Here is a 15,513-nt window from a genome sequence, read left to right as displayed (position 1 = left end):
CAAGCAGGGCAAATCACAATTCTGAATACTCTGTGGTAATATGTGCTTTCTCCACATTTTGTATTTGTTATTATTTTTAATGTGATTTGAACTGCAAGGGTACTGTATATTATATATGGAAGTATATGGAAATATGATTTCTGTCCCACAGACGGGGTTACATAAAAGTGTGAGACTGCCTGGATATAATTTATAAACAGTACAGGCATTTCAAGTCCTTTAAACTATTATGCCAACATGAATTACTTACAAAAAATAAACTGATACCTAATAATATGGTTTAAAAATAATTTTTAAAAAACACTGCATTGTCAATTAACATGCTATGATTTACAGGAATTATGTGACTATACATAATTACAAATAAATACATAAATTCAAAACTTGAATACCAATTGTTCTTTGCATTCCTTTAGATGGTTACATTGGATTTTAAAGACCATAGACTAAAACCGAAGAACAATTATAAGTAAAATCACTTTGCCTTTCAAGCTGATTGATTCAACCATTCCTACTCCATTGGGTAATTCTGTTCAGCTGCACTGTAATTGTCTTACCATGAATTTGGTCTCTTGTACAAACTCTCAATTTGTATGCGCCACTTTTCTGTAAGCTGAAAAAGATCCAGATTTCCTAGAATTACTTAATAAATCCCTTAACTGCAGGTAGTCTGAATAAGCTATGATCTTAATTTCACAATTGCAATATTATTCAGACATAATTAAAGAGAGGTAATTGAGAAATATTACCAGTTCGATTAAGTTAGACTTGGACCTTGAATTAAAATATATGAAGTCAACGCCAGGTCACCAGGAAACTCATTTGGTTGGGGCTCATTCTTCAATAAAACAGGATTTCACAGACACATGTTTGGAGGACTGTTTTGGCTCTCCTCAATGACCTCAATATATGTAGTCAAATTATTATGTACAGAGTAGTAAGTAATCATGTTTGATGTTCCTATTGATTTTTGAAGACCACAACCACCTCCACATTTGCAAAGAGATATAACATTAGGATGATCTATCAATATATATAAAAATGTGATTGCCCCCAGGCACTCTATTTAATCTACAATATGTCTCAACCATACCATAGACGTCCCTGGAAAACAAGAAAGAGCACGTTGTATGTCATGAAGCAGCTAAACATCACAGCTATTGCTTCAGCATCAAACAACTGCAGAAGAAGTGCATCTGAAATTCAGCTTCAATGACAGATGTGTTTGATGAAAGTTCAGTCAGTGTTCACCTTTCACTGCCCACTCCACCCTTCTAATCAGAGTCTAATCTAGAAAGTTCACCAGATTCTTTGATGGATGTATTGAGGATGTTGGGAAGAAACATTGTGCCTCAGACTTGAATCAGATACATACTGTAATGGAGCATTTGTATTTGAAAATAACATTTTCTGAAACTGGTTTTCAGGCATGCTGCTATTTTTTTTTTGTTATTCTATTTTGTTTGGTATTATACATTGAAATTAATTTGCAAATGGATTTCAAATACTTCAAATAACATAAACTTCAAATAATTTCAGCAGCTTTCAAACAGTAGTAATTGCAATTGCTGCTCAATTTGTCAAGTGTAAAATGTCCAACACTACTTTGAAATGACTCTTATAGGACTTTACATTTGTGGAAAATGTATAGTTTCTGTATATTTGCTGTAAATATGTTCATGTATATCTGCTGAATTTGTGTTTGTAGTTCCAAATAAAGGCATACACAAAATCAAATATTTATAATCTGAAATCCTGTCATTCAAATACTTTTATAAATCAAGTATGATGCAGAAAAGCTTTATACCAATGATCCAATCTCCTCTGTCTGACAGCAAAGAGGCAGTGCCTTATGTGCTGACATCAGAGTTCCCAGGCAGATAGGTCCCACATAGACAGTTAATACACTGTATAAGTAATTGCATACTGGAGTATTCATACATGTGCAGAGACCGGGGGCCCAATCAATGTAGTGGAAAAGGATAGTAGTTAAAGAAAATCCCTCCAGGAGATTGTTTTGATAAGCAAAAGGTCATTATTTGTCTTACCGGTTTATGCACTTCATACAGTCTCACAGACCACTAATCAGGTGAAATGGAAAGGAATGAACAGAAAGCTGAGTTTGCCTCTCATGCACAGTAATACCACTCCAAGCAACACATTCAGTTCTTCAGTACAATGGTACTGTCACAGTGGGTCTGATCCTCACATATCTAACCTGCCTTGTACTTGCAACTCACAAGTGTCCAAAGAACTGGTGCGAATGTTCAACAAGCAGGATGGTCACTTTATTGAAGCTGTGGTCTGATGAGGCAGACCACCAGTGTTGGGAATTGTAATGGGGCTGTAATATGGCTCCATTCTCCCATTAATTATACGAGCAGCAAATTAATTTTGACTGACATTCAGACAAAGATAGAAATTCCCGAGGCCAAGGCACAAAAGGACCCCATGATACGAGGGCGATACTTGAGGTGAAGCCTCATCAGCCCTGTTATAAGGTGCTCATTAGTAACTACAGCACTGAGTGCATGAAATCCAATCAGGCAGATATCAGGCACATGGGAAAAACCCCAAAGAGCAGAGAATCTTATTTGTTACTTTGCACTAGGAAAGGCAATATTGCCTGAATTGCATGAACAATCACATAATAATCCTCTAAAATATTATCACAGGAGGTAAGAAGTATTGCAATAAATAACAATATGTTTCCTGTTATTTGAACCCTGGTGCGATTCCAGGCACAACATTACTAATCCCTCTTGTGACCTCTGAAACCAAATTAAGCATCATCGAGATGGATGCACTGTAGATCTGTCTGAATGAATACAGATTGCAGAAGCTCTCAACACAGACATATTGCTGATACAAATGGAGTCATGGGGAAAATTGTGTACATCTTTAAGTAGCCTCCCTGATGTGTTTTTTCACCATCTTCATCTTTTTCTTCCCAATGATGAGACGGACGAACATTCATTAAAAATATACATCACATTTATTCGCATTGTCACCATGAGAATCATCACAGAATCGTTTTGTCATTGTCTAAAGATGTTTTAGGGCACTCCAGGTGAAAGCCTGTCACCTACCGGGCTCAGAATCTGTGCCTGTCCATGTTTCACCTGGTGTTGCCATCCCCGGAAAAAACAGAAACCTTGACATAGCCAACACACACACCACTTTTTCTAATGGTAACACAACGTACAAAAAGCAGGTCTGGAAATACCAATACTCTGATACTATAAAAAACCTTTTCCTTGTGTTGTGTGTGTGTGAATAAGAAACAATGCACTTATCTCCTCTAATGAGCTTACGCTGCTTTGTCTGAGAGGCAGCTACAGGGGTAAAACCGATACAAATAACTCACTGAAAGAACCAGCCTGATCCTCAGAACTCAAAAAAAAAAAAAAAAAACCTTCCGGAAAGAGTCAGACTGCAGTCTGTTAGTTGGTTAATCCGGAGATTAGAAAGATTAAAGAACTCTTTCCTCACAATGTACAGTACAATACTTGAATGGTATTGGAAAAACATGAAGGAAAAAAAAAACAATTAAAAAATAAAACAAAAAAAAAAGAAAATGCATATATTGAACCCTTTGCCTGGGGACAAAAGGTGTCCCCCCTTGGTAGGCCTTAAATTGTGTCGGATGGATAAGGCCAGGAAAGTAGCAGTCCGAGTGAAGGAAGCCTCTCTCCCACGCCAGTGGGTGGGTTTGGCGGTTTGGCCTCACCAGGCAGCTAAAGGCACCAGTGGAGCCACGAACAGCACTGTCCATATTGAGCCCTGGGACAGGCTGTGTACAGACTGCTGACCGCTCTTCGCCCGAACCCCTGGAAATGGAAGGGGAGGTGGAATACCAGCAACAATAAATTAATAACATTGCTTCACCACAACTTTGTGATGTTACGAAGCTTAGCAGGAGAAACTATTGAGTGTAATGCTTATTTATTGTGTAAGTGTCATACTTAAAACAACAGGTACAACATGCCAAAGTTCCCATGCTGGAATATAAAAAAGGCAATGTACACAAAAAGGGTACAAGTTGATCAACACAGATATGAGGATTTCCTATTTATTTTTGAATCACCAGAGTTGTGCATTCTGTAAACTAGCAAATGACTGTGAGGGAATAAGTGAATTTGTTCTCCACAACCAATGCTCATCACATCTTGTTACAAATTGATGGTGATTTTGCTGTGATCACAGCCACTTATTAAAAGCAATATGTCTGATATTAAGTCTTGCCATCTTAATATTGTCTTCTATAATCACAGGTTTGCTTGTGTTTTAAAATATTCCACAAAAATATATTATGCATGGCACTGGGGGGCTTGGGTTTTCTAATTTGCAATAGAAATAATCAATAATAGAGTCCAGTTGTGAAATAAATTAAATTTGAATGCAGTATTTGCATTATACTTTTATTTGTAGCTGCTGATATCCTCACCTAGGGCAAATTACATGCTTAAATTTTACATGTTATCTATTTGTATCCATGGTATTTACCACAGAAAATTACATTAAATACATTACCTTGCATCAGATAACAACAACAGTCACACTCCCACCCCATTCTCAATAATTCAAACCCCAGACTGGTTACAAGTCCAATTCTGTAAGCACTATTCTACACTACAGCCTTATATATATATTGTTCACAACAGATGTTACAAAGGCAGGTTGCTTGTGGCTTCACAGGTATGTGAAGCATCTGGGAAATAACCATCCATATGCTTGCATTGCTTATCTTCTTACTTCAATTGTAGTATTGTAATGTAATGATTGTAAACTTTCAACATATTGTGTCAATGGGGTATGACGCCAGAGTTAATTGGCTGTGGAGAGGTTTTGGTGTGTGCTGAGGTGGTCATTAACATAGAATTAAGGAAAGGCCACTTCACTCGCATGCAGCTGTGTGATCTAATTAGTATTAAGCACAGAATGCAAGAACAGGATAAAAAAAATAATACCTTATGAACATTTCATTAGCTAGCAAAGTACTGACGGCAATCATTATGTTTATCCATTATAATAAGGTGTTTTGAGCATAAAACAACTGTTCAATGATACATTAAGTGCTCCAGAACCAAATTTTCAAGCATGCTGTGATCAGTGTTTTGATGGGGGGAAAAGTGTGAACAATATGAACAATATCTGATTTAGGTGAAGTAATTGCTTTCTCACAGGAGCTTTTTCAGTGAACACCAGTGATAAAAATGTACTGTATATAAAGCAAAAAAAAGACACAGAACCAAACCTGGCGGAGGTTTACCTGAGGAGGTGAGTACTCTAACTGAGGAGCTGGCAGTGCCTTCTCCCCCCTCGCTGAGTGCCCGCACCTCAATGACATAGGTTCCCCCCTCAGGCAGAGACAGCACTGCTGTGGGGTTGTGGGTCTTTATCACTTGACTGTAGCTTCGTCCCTCTTGGCGTAAAAACACCTGAAGTGGAACACACAGGCATACATGTCATACCACTACATGGCTGCTGGTGCACCGAAATGCCAGACTTTTTCTTGTAACATACAGTCAACAGCATGGAATGGAATTATCAGAGTTGATTCAAGTAATGGGTCTGTGTCATGGTAAAGTCAATTTTAATTCCACATCTATTCAATGCAGTAAAATTTGAAGCCCATCAACTAGAGGAATCACCAACACACTCAAATGGGAACAGAGAAAAGGACACTCATTTGATCGAATGGGGAATACATATATTATCAATAACAGGATTAAGAGAATGCCAACTGATAGATTACTTAGCAGGACTGGCAAAAAGAAAATTAAAATAAAACATCCATACTCCACAGAAGATTTTATGCCCTGTTCATACCCCGATATCCCCTGCAGTAGCATACTCCCAAAAATGTGGTTTAGTTGGAATATTAAAAGCTCAAAGTCACCTGGAACCAGAGTTCTTGTGACTGACATACTGCAAATACAGCAACAAAGCAAAGCTGACAGGGGAGTGGCTCACCTTATAACCAACAACATCAGACTCATTATCCATTGGTTTCACTGGCTCCCAGGCTAAGGACACATTGTTTCCCTCCTGAATCCACATTAGATTGCTAGGGGGCTGGGCGGGAGCTGAAGAGAGAACACAAGGTCAACTGTACTGTAGTGACTTTATGATCCGAATTCCAGAATTAACAAAATGAACATGCCCCACTGGTTTCTAATGGAGAATGGTCAACACTCACGGGATTTCTTGGTCTTGGCACGGACAGCGTTGCTGGCAGGACCTTGGCCAATGTTGTTGTACCCTTTCACACTGATGAGATAAAGGGTATTTCCCTCTAGGCCTGTGAGTATGATGGAGGTCTCGTTTCCAGGAGTTCTCATCTTGCGTCCAGACTCCTCTTGCTCCATGTCTTTCCAGTAATTAACCTGTACCAAATAATGAGGGATTTCAGTGGTGGGGTGGCTAATACCCAATCAAGGTTACTGATTCTTAACCATGTTGCTTGTGTAAATAACTGACTATACCGAATGACATGGATAATGGTCATTAGAGAAAAATGTTTGCTCTTTTGCTACTGAATGTGTTTGCCCGTTTCCTTGGAAAATTGTGCACTTTTTCATCACAGGGCAGTACATACCATACAAAACTAAAGAGACTGTATAATGTTGGCTGTTATAGTTCAGGCACACAGAACAGGTACAGGCACAAACACACATACACACATGCTTATACATTGTATCTGGAGTTTTCTCTATGGTACACACATCATCACACATAGTCTCTCTCTTATACATGCAACACATGCACACATACACACAGTTCTGTTTTATATAAACACACACACACGCATGCACACATGCACGCACACGCGCACACACACACACACTCACACACACAGAGTCATACCTCATATCCCCAGGGTCTTCCAGGTCCAGGATTAGGGGCCTTCCACTGTACCTGGATCTCAGAAGAGGATACAGCAGCAGCGCTCACCTCTGAGGGGGCCTCCCTGGGCTCTGTGCGGGAGGCAGTGTGCTTCATCAGTGAGACATGTGGGTGTGTATCCACTGCTAGTGATGTGCAGGCTTAGCAAACCACTGTGACCCAGTTTTAATGAGAAATGTTTTGGAGAGAAATTAGCCACACAAATCCACAGCCATCAGTGTAATATAGATTCTGTATGAGTATGATCTCTGCTCGTGCAGAGCTCCTTTCCTCTCTCCCTCCCTTTTTACTCTCTCTCTCACTCTATCTACATGCCCTTTCAAGTAGTTCAACATACAAGCTCCCCCTCCACTCTCCTTCTGGCACTGTATTCATAGCTAGAGGATAGCTAAAATATTGATACAATAGCTAATGTTCTCATGGTAGAATCGACCCAGTACAATATTGTCGTCATTGCTCAGATCAGTGGATGCCTCCAAGTATAATCACCCTGCCTGCTAAACTATAGAGTGCTGATGCATGACAAACACAGTTCCTTTGCCAACAAATTGGACTGAGCTTATTATTGATCCAATGTTCATCAGCCTGTCCATGTACATAGATCAAATCAGTCCGCAAAGAGAAAGGCAATATGTACTAAACTGTCACAACCATGTCAGCATTATAGGATGATCAGAAAGAAAGAATAAATAGAGAGGATTTCCAGTAGTTTTTGAGGAAATTAATCAAGGTCAGTACTATATGTTTTGGCATTTGCTACAATGTCAGTATCAATTCATTAAGAGCTTTTCTTGAATGATTACTCACATGCAACTTTTAATATGTAACACAGTGCTATTGTAGGTAGATAACTAGATGCTTTCTCACTTTATCCAGCACAAGATTATTACAATCTGAGAATCCACCCAACTTCTCTGTTCCACCGTATTCTTAATCAGAAGGTGGCTTTCTCACCTTTCTTGAAAATAATATGCTATTAAAAAAATTCCCAGAAAGTAAGAGTGCTAAAACTGATGGTAACTGAAATATCATCATCAGTTATTGGAAGTGCTTCCTGGCCTCAATCTCAAAGCTGAAAGCAGTTGTTCTAAAATCCTTCTGAAACTGCCCTTTTATCTGTAGCTAGCTGGGTAGCAAAGTGCTTTTCAAATCAATATGAAATGAACAAAGTGAAATTTAGCATCAGTTTCCGGCTCATGATGTGTAGATTCATGGCTAGTGAAGGAAACAGCAATTTGTGGGTCCCATCATGCCTTTTGAGAAGACAGTAAGACATAGAAGAGACGACCTACTCTTGCCTTCCTAAATGACGCTGGCTGAGCATGGCAAGACCTACATGCTAATCACTTTTGCTTTCACACCTAAGCCACTTGGATTATATATATAATTTGCAAATTTGAGTAGGGTAACTAATCAGTCAAGCTAACTGGCAGTTTACATAGCTAGGCTGCTGACTTAGCAAGCTGATTACTACCTCACCACTCAAATAGAGCTGATCAAAAGCTGTACACTAAATACAATTTAGTAAACAGTCTAGCTGAAAGAAGTCACCTAATTAAGTAGAAATATTTTGATAGGTATGCATTTGTTAGACATTGCCAGAAAAAGTTGAAATGGTTGCAAAAAACAGTGACAATCCTTTGGCTCCTCTCCAAAATAAACTCCCCATCAACGTTTCAAAAAAGATCTGGCTAGAATGTAGTGCTAATATGCAGAGAGAAGCTCTGCAACTTTAATTGTGATTTGTAAATCCCATTTCCACAGGGCATAGTGAGACATTGTGAGATTGTGTTTTTTATTCTGAACTTTCAAAGTAAAACTTTCCATGTACTGATTGTGCTGTGTATTTTCATATTTTCATGGTACATTTGTAGGATTTCTCACTCCATTAGAAAAAAAAAAGCTTTGGAGTGAGGGTTTCATGCAAGAGTGGACGCTTATAGGAAGAAGAGTCTCAGTGAAAATGTATCATACAGCACTGTAGAACATCACAGACACGGAAGATCACCTCAAGGGAACTGTGCTGCTAACCTCTCTTTCAGCACTGGCATGCGCAGTCTATAAGGAGAACCAAACATGAATATAACATGATTAGAGAAGAGCTAAAGCTCTTGCGGTCCCTACCTCCCTCAGCTGAGTAGACTGTGACCACCCCACTGAAAGGTCCATCTCCCTTATTGTTGTAGACTCCCACTTTCACCTCAAAAGGGGTGAGGGGCGGGAAGGTCTCGTCCCGGTACTTGAATGTCGTGGAGTCGGCGGATGTCACCATCTTCTCTTTCCAGCCCCGCGTCCCATTGGCTCGGAAAGCCACAATGTACCCAAAGCCCTCCCCATTCTGGAACTCTTCAGACACTGGCTGAGAGTAGAGGACAAAGTGTCACTTTGAGCTGACATATGTGTTAAAATATGTGTTAAAAAATCATTAGTCATGAGAACATCTGCCTTTACATAGTAAATGTGACAATGATTCACTGTGAAAAAAGAAGGAGGTTGTATCGGAATCTGTGAAAAAGAGTGAGAATGTAGGCATTGCTGAAATGGTATTAGGGATGCAGTGAAATCAAAGCAAAGCTAAAAAGGAATCAAAGCTCCTCCTAAACAGAAGTCTCCGTGCTTCATTAGAGCAATTTTCACTGCTTTCCCACTCTTTAACCTCGTACCAAAGCCAAACCCTGTCGCTAAGCTCTGTGTCTCTGTAAGTTAACCTACTTTTGTGACTGTGACCTGGACTTCTCTACAGAAGTCTGTGTAATACATGGAGGAAGCATTCAGCCAGCTGATGCCTTCATGTACCCATTGTTCACTATAGGACAGTAAGCTGTCAGCCCTCTCAATGCAATGACTAATTTTCTGCACAAGACACGCTAATTACATAACAGATAACAGTGCTCAAAAAAAAAAAAAAAACATTACTGGGTTTTTCAATAAAATGTTGCACATCAACCTCCAGGCTGCAATGTGTTGAATAACACAAAGCACATCATTTACATTTTAATGGCTTTTTAAACAGCGTTCCCTAGCATTTTGCATTTATCGTTATGGGGAAATAACACAGTCAGTAACAAAGAATAACAGCAAAATGTTCCTAAAGCTGGGTTTTGTCATTCAAGCTGGATATCGCTCTTGAAATTCTCAGTTTTAATGAAGAAATGCACTAAAATAAACCACTTGTGAGCGTTATGCTCCTCCAATTACAAGCATGAGCACATTTGTTAAATGTGATTATGCCACACAAATCATGCACAAATTGGTATTTGGCAAATTAGTATTATTTTCGATCTGGAACAGTTATCTAACAGTTGTCTGTATAGGGGGAAAATGCTAAAGTGAGTTAAATGTTTATCTGGTTAACAGATTTCTGGCAACAGTCAACAGTCAATCTGTTATTCATTTTGCTTTGCTTTGCTCTGATTTCCTGCAATAAGGGGAAGACTAGTGATGAAAATTACATCTAGGCTTGTTTGAGGAAATTTATAGCTTACATTGCACTACATTAGTGGAGCTTCCTCTTCACGTATTATGAAAAAGACAAATAGTACTGGGAGCAATGAACACAATCAACAGTAGCCTTTCATTCATAATTACACAAACATTTCAAATGATAACAGCTAAATGTTAAGCAAAATCTTTTTGTCTTCACATGACTTCACTGTGCATTTTTAAATGTTGAAATTCTAATCTGAAACCTGGACACAGACATTACACCACAAGCAATTTGCTGTTTGCTTATGGTGTGCTATACCATACTGCACATCACTTTGTGGAGTGTGCATATGGAAGATGTGATTTTGCAAAGGCATTGTGAGACAGGCATAGCTGGCATGGGCACATATTTGGTATTTGCTGAAAGGGGAAGCTGGAAGCTACCTCCAACACCTGCTTTGCATTTAACAGATCTGAATTAAATTTATTAGAGGAGAGAGAGTTTTAATTAAAATGTGATCTGCCAGAATTAAAACTTGAGCAAATTTAATAAATGCAAAAGAAAAAAATAAAACTGTACATCCCGCTCTTTCTGGCAGCCAACCAATCTGTCATATGGTAATTTGAGTGACTTGAACAGACTTCAAAATCATAATGTCCCCTGTCAGTGCCACCAATATTAACAGCCCTCCAGAGCAAGAGCAAGAGCCATAGTTGGAGGTATAGTTCACACCTATCTCTGCAGGCAGGAATTGCCAAGACCATCTAATTATCTTACCATAATGCTCCTTGAGACTTAATACATTGATATCACATTGTCATTAATGGACTGGAATTTCTTGAGGGGTCTCAAGCCGTGGGCTCTGAAACAGGGTTTCTAGGAGAGTAAGTTAAGTAGCAAAATGGAGTCGCACATGTATGTATCAAGAATTTCTGAGACAGATGAGCAGCGAGCATGAGTAAATATGAGTATACGTTGGACAAAGCCCAGTTGTTGCACTGACACAGTGCTAATTTGATGAACATTGTAAAAACATTACAGAAACATTGTGTGAACATTTTAAGTTGGCTGAGAGGTGGACCTGCCTTGGCAGCGTGATGGCGGTGAGGGCTTCTCTAATAGCCTATTCATTAGCTCCCAGAGAACACGGTCTCTCATTGCAGATGCTAATGAGATGGACGAGCGAATCTGCACAGGGTGTTTAGTCATTCATCCTGGTTAATCACCACAACCCCACCATGGCGGCTCGTTCTGAGATGATGGGAGGGGCAGTGCAACTGTCCACTCGCACGTTGTGACTGCCAAGGAGCTTGAGTCCCTGCGCCGTCTCCTTCAATATTCATCTCCATTGCTCACAGACTTAGCCCTGATTTATATCACCAAATGCATTTAGCCACAGCAAGACTGCATGGCCTCAGCTAAAATGACAGCGTTTGTACGGGGGGGGGGGGGGGGGGGGGGTGATGGCGGAACTACTTCATCTCCACAGAATGTATGGGCCTTCTCATCTGAATTCTGAGGTAAAGTCTACTCCCAAAACATTAACTAATTGATGGACACCTCTGATAACATTTAACATTGGCAGTACAATACAACTGCTCACAATCCAAGATCCATGAGTGTGCAGCATGGAAAGAGTTTGCCTCTGCATACGTGCACAGAAAATGGCTGAGAAAACCTACACGGCTATACAAACAGTAGCATAACTTGGTAAGTTTGTTGCGATACTTGCTGAACAATCCTGCACCGCCACAGTGCATACGGAGACCACTAAAATTAACTTAGAGTTATAAACTTAGAGTAATGACTTTCTCTCATTGTGATGACTAGGGCAAAGCATTAGCCCATGTATAATGTGCCTTTTTCTCATAATGCCACACCGAGGTGCTGTTCACATCATATGAACGTTATTGTCCCAGTGACAGTTGGGCACTTAATAACTACAGGAATAACCCTTGGCAGAATCCACATCTGTTCCATGCTCCTCAGCTAATGGCACCTTTTATTGCCTTCAATTGGAATCCTTCCTCTTTGTTCATTTATTGTGCTCATCCATACAATGCTGTCCCCACAACAATGTAGTCAAAAGTCAAATGTGTTCTCTCTGTGGACAATCCTTTGATGTTATTATCTCCTTGACATGATGGGAGATTGATTACATTTTCCCAAGCATTGTAAAAATGAGATTATAAACAGATGTTCCACAAATTTCCGTGACTTTATGGGGGAGCACTTGACGACTGACAGTTTATCATAATTTGCATCTTTTGTGAAAGAGTGAGCAGGCTTTATACAGCAGCTTTTAAGGTTTGTCCAGGCCCATAAAAATCTGAAATTAAAATGTGTCAAACTCTGTTCCCTGTACGACTTTGTAACAATTTTAATTGTATGTCTCTCTCACTTTGAATATTCAGACAATGAATTAATGGTTATTTCCAGTAAACTGATTGTTACTATGATTAACTGATCTCAGCATACTATAGAAACAGTGATGCTTAATATAGCTACCTGCTTCACTGAAGTCTTACTTTCAGCTCAGAAGGAGGCATATCAAATATTATATGCTATCATGTTTGGATGGTAGAATTTAACTGAAGAATTCACAATTATGTCTCAATTTTTAGTATTATTTGTAAATAGTAAATAAAGTTAGTGTGGAAAAATATTACACAATGTAAAATGTGTAAAAATCATGTATGTGCACGATAGAAGCATTGTGCAGATAATTGGACAGAGAGTAAAAAAAATAATAAAAATACAATTTAACATCCTTGGGCTCTTCCTCAAACACTCCTCTTTAATAAAAATGAATCTTGTTTAACACTGCATTGTACACTGAGGCTATGCATATTCCACAGCTGTGAGAGTAACCTGGGGTGAACACAGATTGTGATTGCCTCCTCTCCAGCCAACCACTATATCTCTAAAACAAGACAAGCAGTGTAGGGTGCTGGCTTCAGCAGATTTGCAATCACTAGCTGCCCATAACTATATATATATATATGCTCCTTAAATTTTAACTATCCTGCAATGAACACTGCTAATGTATTTAACTTCTAATGCATGTTCCTATGTCAAACATTTTTAAGTACTTGCTTAACAGGGTGGCATAACATCAACATATCGACAGATATATCCTCTGTAAAATGTATCTATATGGTCTGTGTATTATTTTGATGATGTTGTATGTCACAGACCCCACGTTGCATTTTGCATTTAAAAATAGCAGTGCTTTTTAGAGCCCATACTGAAAATGTGTGCCCTTCACTGCAATGCTCTGTCATTAGTAACAAGAAGCTCTGGATGATATCAACCCACTATTACACAATGGATCACTGTACTTAACAACAATTATGCTCGCATGGGCCACGCTTTGGCATACTCAAGTCAATTAGTGGTGACAATTTGTCTGGAGCAGGCATGCCTGCGTTTTTGTCACTTGCATTAATGACGTCCCAAGAGCTGCTTGTGATGCGTGCCTTACCTCCCACGATATAACCAGCTCGTGCCTGCGGCCGTTCCCGCCACTGACATTAGCCGGGGCCACCGACGGAACTATGGGGCACAAATAGGGATACAGTCACACATTCACGTCTCTCTCTAACTCTGTGCACAGTGATCTCACCTCATAGTGATGCATATATGGGAGAACCTGGCGCTGCCGGACTACGGTTTATTTTTTTCTGTTTTTAAAACAGTAAAGACACTGAAAAACTGATTGGCAAGACCTCAACCATATAGTGCCTATGGGAATAAGCATTTACACCATAAACATCCCTGACTGGTCAAAAATGCAATTCATTAAAAAAAACTATCAACACACAACTTATCTGTTAATTATATAAAGAACAATAGACAATCACAAAAAGGACAATTGACATGAAGAAAAATGGCTGCTTAGAAAATGGCCTTTGCATTTTTTGTTTTTTTTGCATGGCACAGCAGTTAAATATTGGCATGCCTGCATTTGATACAAGTGGCAGCGTGGTGAGATTCTCCATGGTGTGTTCTCCATGAATAGATAATACTGCTCTGTCTTCGCCTCAGGGCGCGAGATGCCTGGCTGCCTCAGCTCAAACACCAGACATGTTTAAATTCATGTAAGCGGCTTATTTTCATCGTCTCGGCCAATTAAAATGCAGCTGGGTCACACTGAGAATGCAGGGAAGCCATAAATGGGTGCAGAAAAAAAAAATCTGCTGTATAAACGGGTTGATGGGTGAAGAGTAATGCAGAAATGTAAAATTGTAAGCATTACACTGCACATCAGTCAAACTTTTCTTGATGATATGAATTGAAATAATAATTGAAAAATATTAACTCAACTGTTAGTATTTGTCTCTGCTGGCAATGCTACCCTATTTGGTTGTAATATATCATTAGTTCGGTGGCCAGTCAGGCAGTCATTGAATCCACAAGTGAGTGATCAAGGGACACTACCAGTGCAGCTGCCTTTTCCTATCATAGCCAGTTATTTCTTTTTGGGAGGCATGTAGAAGAAGAATATTGAATAATGCTAACTGGTAGACATATATGTAGATATGACACAGTGACAGCCCGCTAAAAGACTCATGTAACACCGGTAATACATCACAGTAGAAATAGCACTTCCCATAGCTTGGCATTTTGAACCATTCCTAGTTTTACCAGAAGCAGGTAAATGTAGTGAGTATACCCAGTGACTTGTTTTTTTTGAAATACTCTTTAAATACTCATTGATATTCTGCACATACAGAGTCTATAAACAAAAAATGAAACCATCCACAAGATGACTCAGATATATTTTCTGAAGATACAGTTTCTTGGTCAGCATAAACTTGTTGAGAACTGCAAAACAAAGAACATGAAGCACATAATGATATAAACCAAAAATGTAGTCTTTTTTTGCATATCCAAGCTTCTTGGAGCAATATTTTGTTGACACATATATAATTGGGTTGTCATATAAAAGGCAGCTGCACAGTCCAATATAATAATTAGACAGTAATATTGGTCTTTGTAATTGCAATATGTGTTGCAGTTTGGGAACCTCATAGCTTCACATCCCCCATTCACACCTAGCTCTGCCTACATGGAGCTTCTGTCTTCTTCTTCTGTGTGGATTTTCTCTGGTTACTGTAATTTCCACAGCTCAAAAACATTTCTGAATAGCGTGTCCTTATACCCTGCAATGGGCT

At 39.2% G+C, this 15,513-nt stretch overlaps 1 protein-coding gene across 1 annotated transcript in view; it reads right to left on the bottom strand.

The window, feature by feature from the left end:
• Positions 1–3,649: 3,649 nt before the first annotated feature.
• cntn5 (contactin 5) overlaps positions 3,650–15,513 on the bottom strand; it is a 155,841-nt gene continuing 143,977 nt past the window's right edge. The window contains exons 18-24 of the mRNA XM_036536353.1: positions 13,821–13,891; positions 9,034–9,268; positions 6,871–6,980; positions 6,203–6,389; positions 5,977–6,089; positions 5,273–5,441; positions 3,650–3,830 (exon numbers count right to left, since the gene is read on the bottom strand). Of these exons, the coding sequence (XP_036392246.1) occupies positions 3,727–3,830; positions 5,273–5,441; positions 5,977–6,089; positions 6,203–6,389; positions 6,871–6,980; positions 9,034–9,268; positions 13,821–13,891 (989 nt within the window). The 3' untranslated portion in view covers positions 3,650–3,726. The remainder of the gene's footprint in view (positions 3,831–5,272; positions 5,442–5,976; positions 6,090–6,202; positions 6,390–6,870; positions 6,981–9,033; positions 9,269–13,820; positions 13,892–15,513) is intronic.

The sequence above is a fragment of the Megalops cyprinoides genome, chromosome 9 (assembly GCF_013368585.1).
Source record: "Megalops cyprinoides isolate fMegCyp1 chromosome 9, fMegCyp1.pri, whole genome shotgun sequence".
Lineage (NCBI taxonomy): Eukaryota > Metazoa > Chordata > Actinopteri > Elopiformes > Megalopidae > Megalops > Megalops cyprinoides.
The sequence above is the reverse complement of the archived record's forward strand: the minus strand, read 5'-3'. Positions and strand labels throughout refer to the sequence as shown.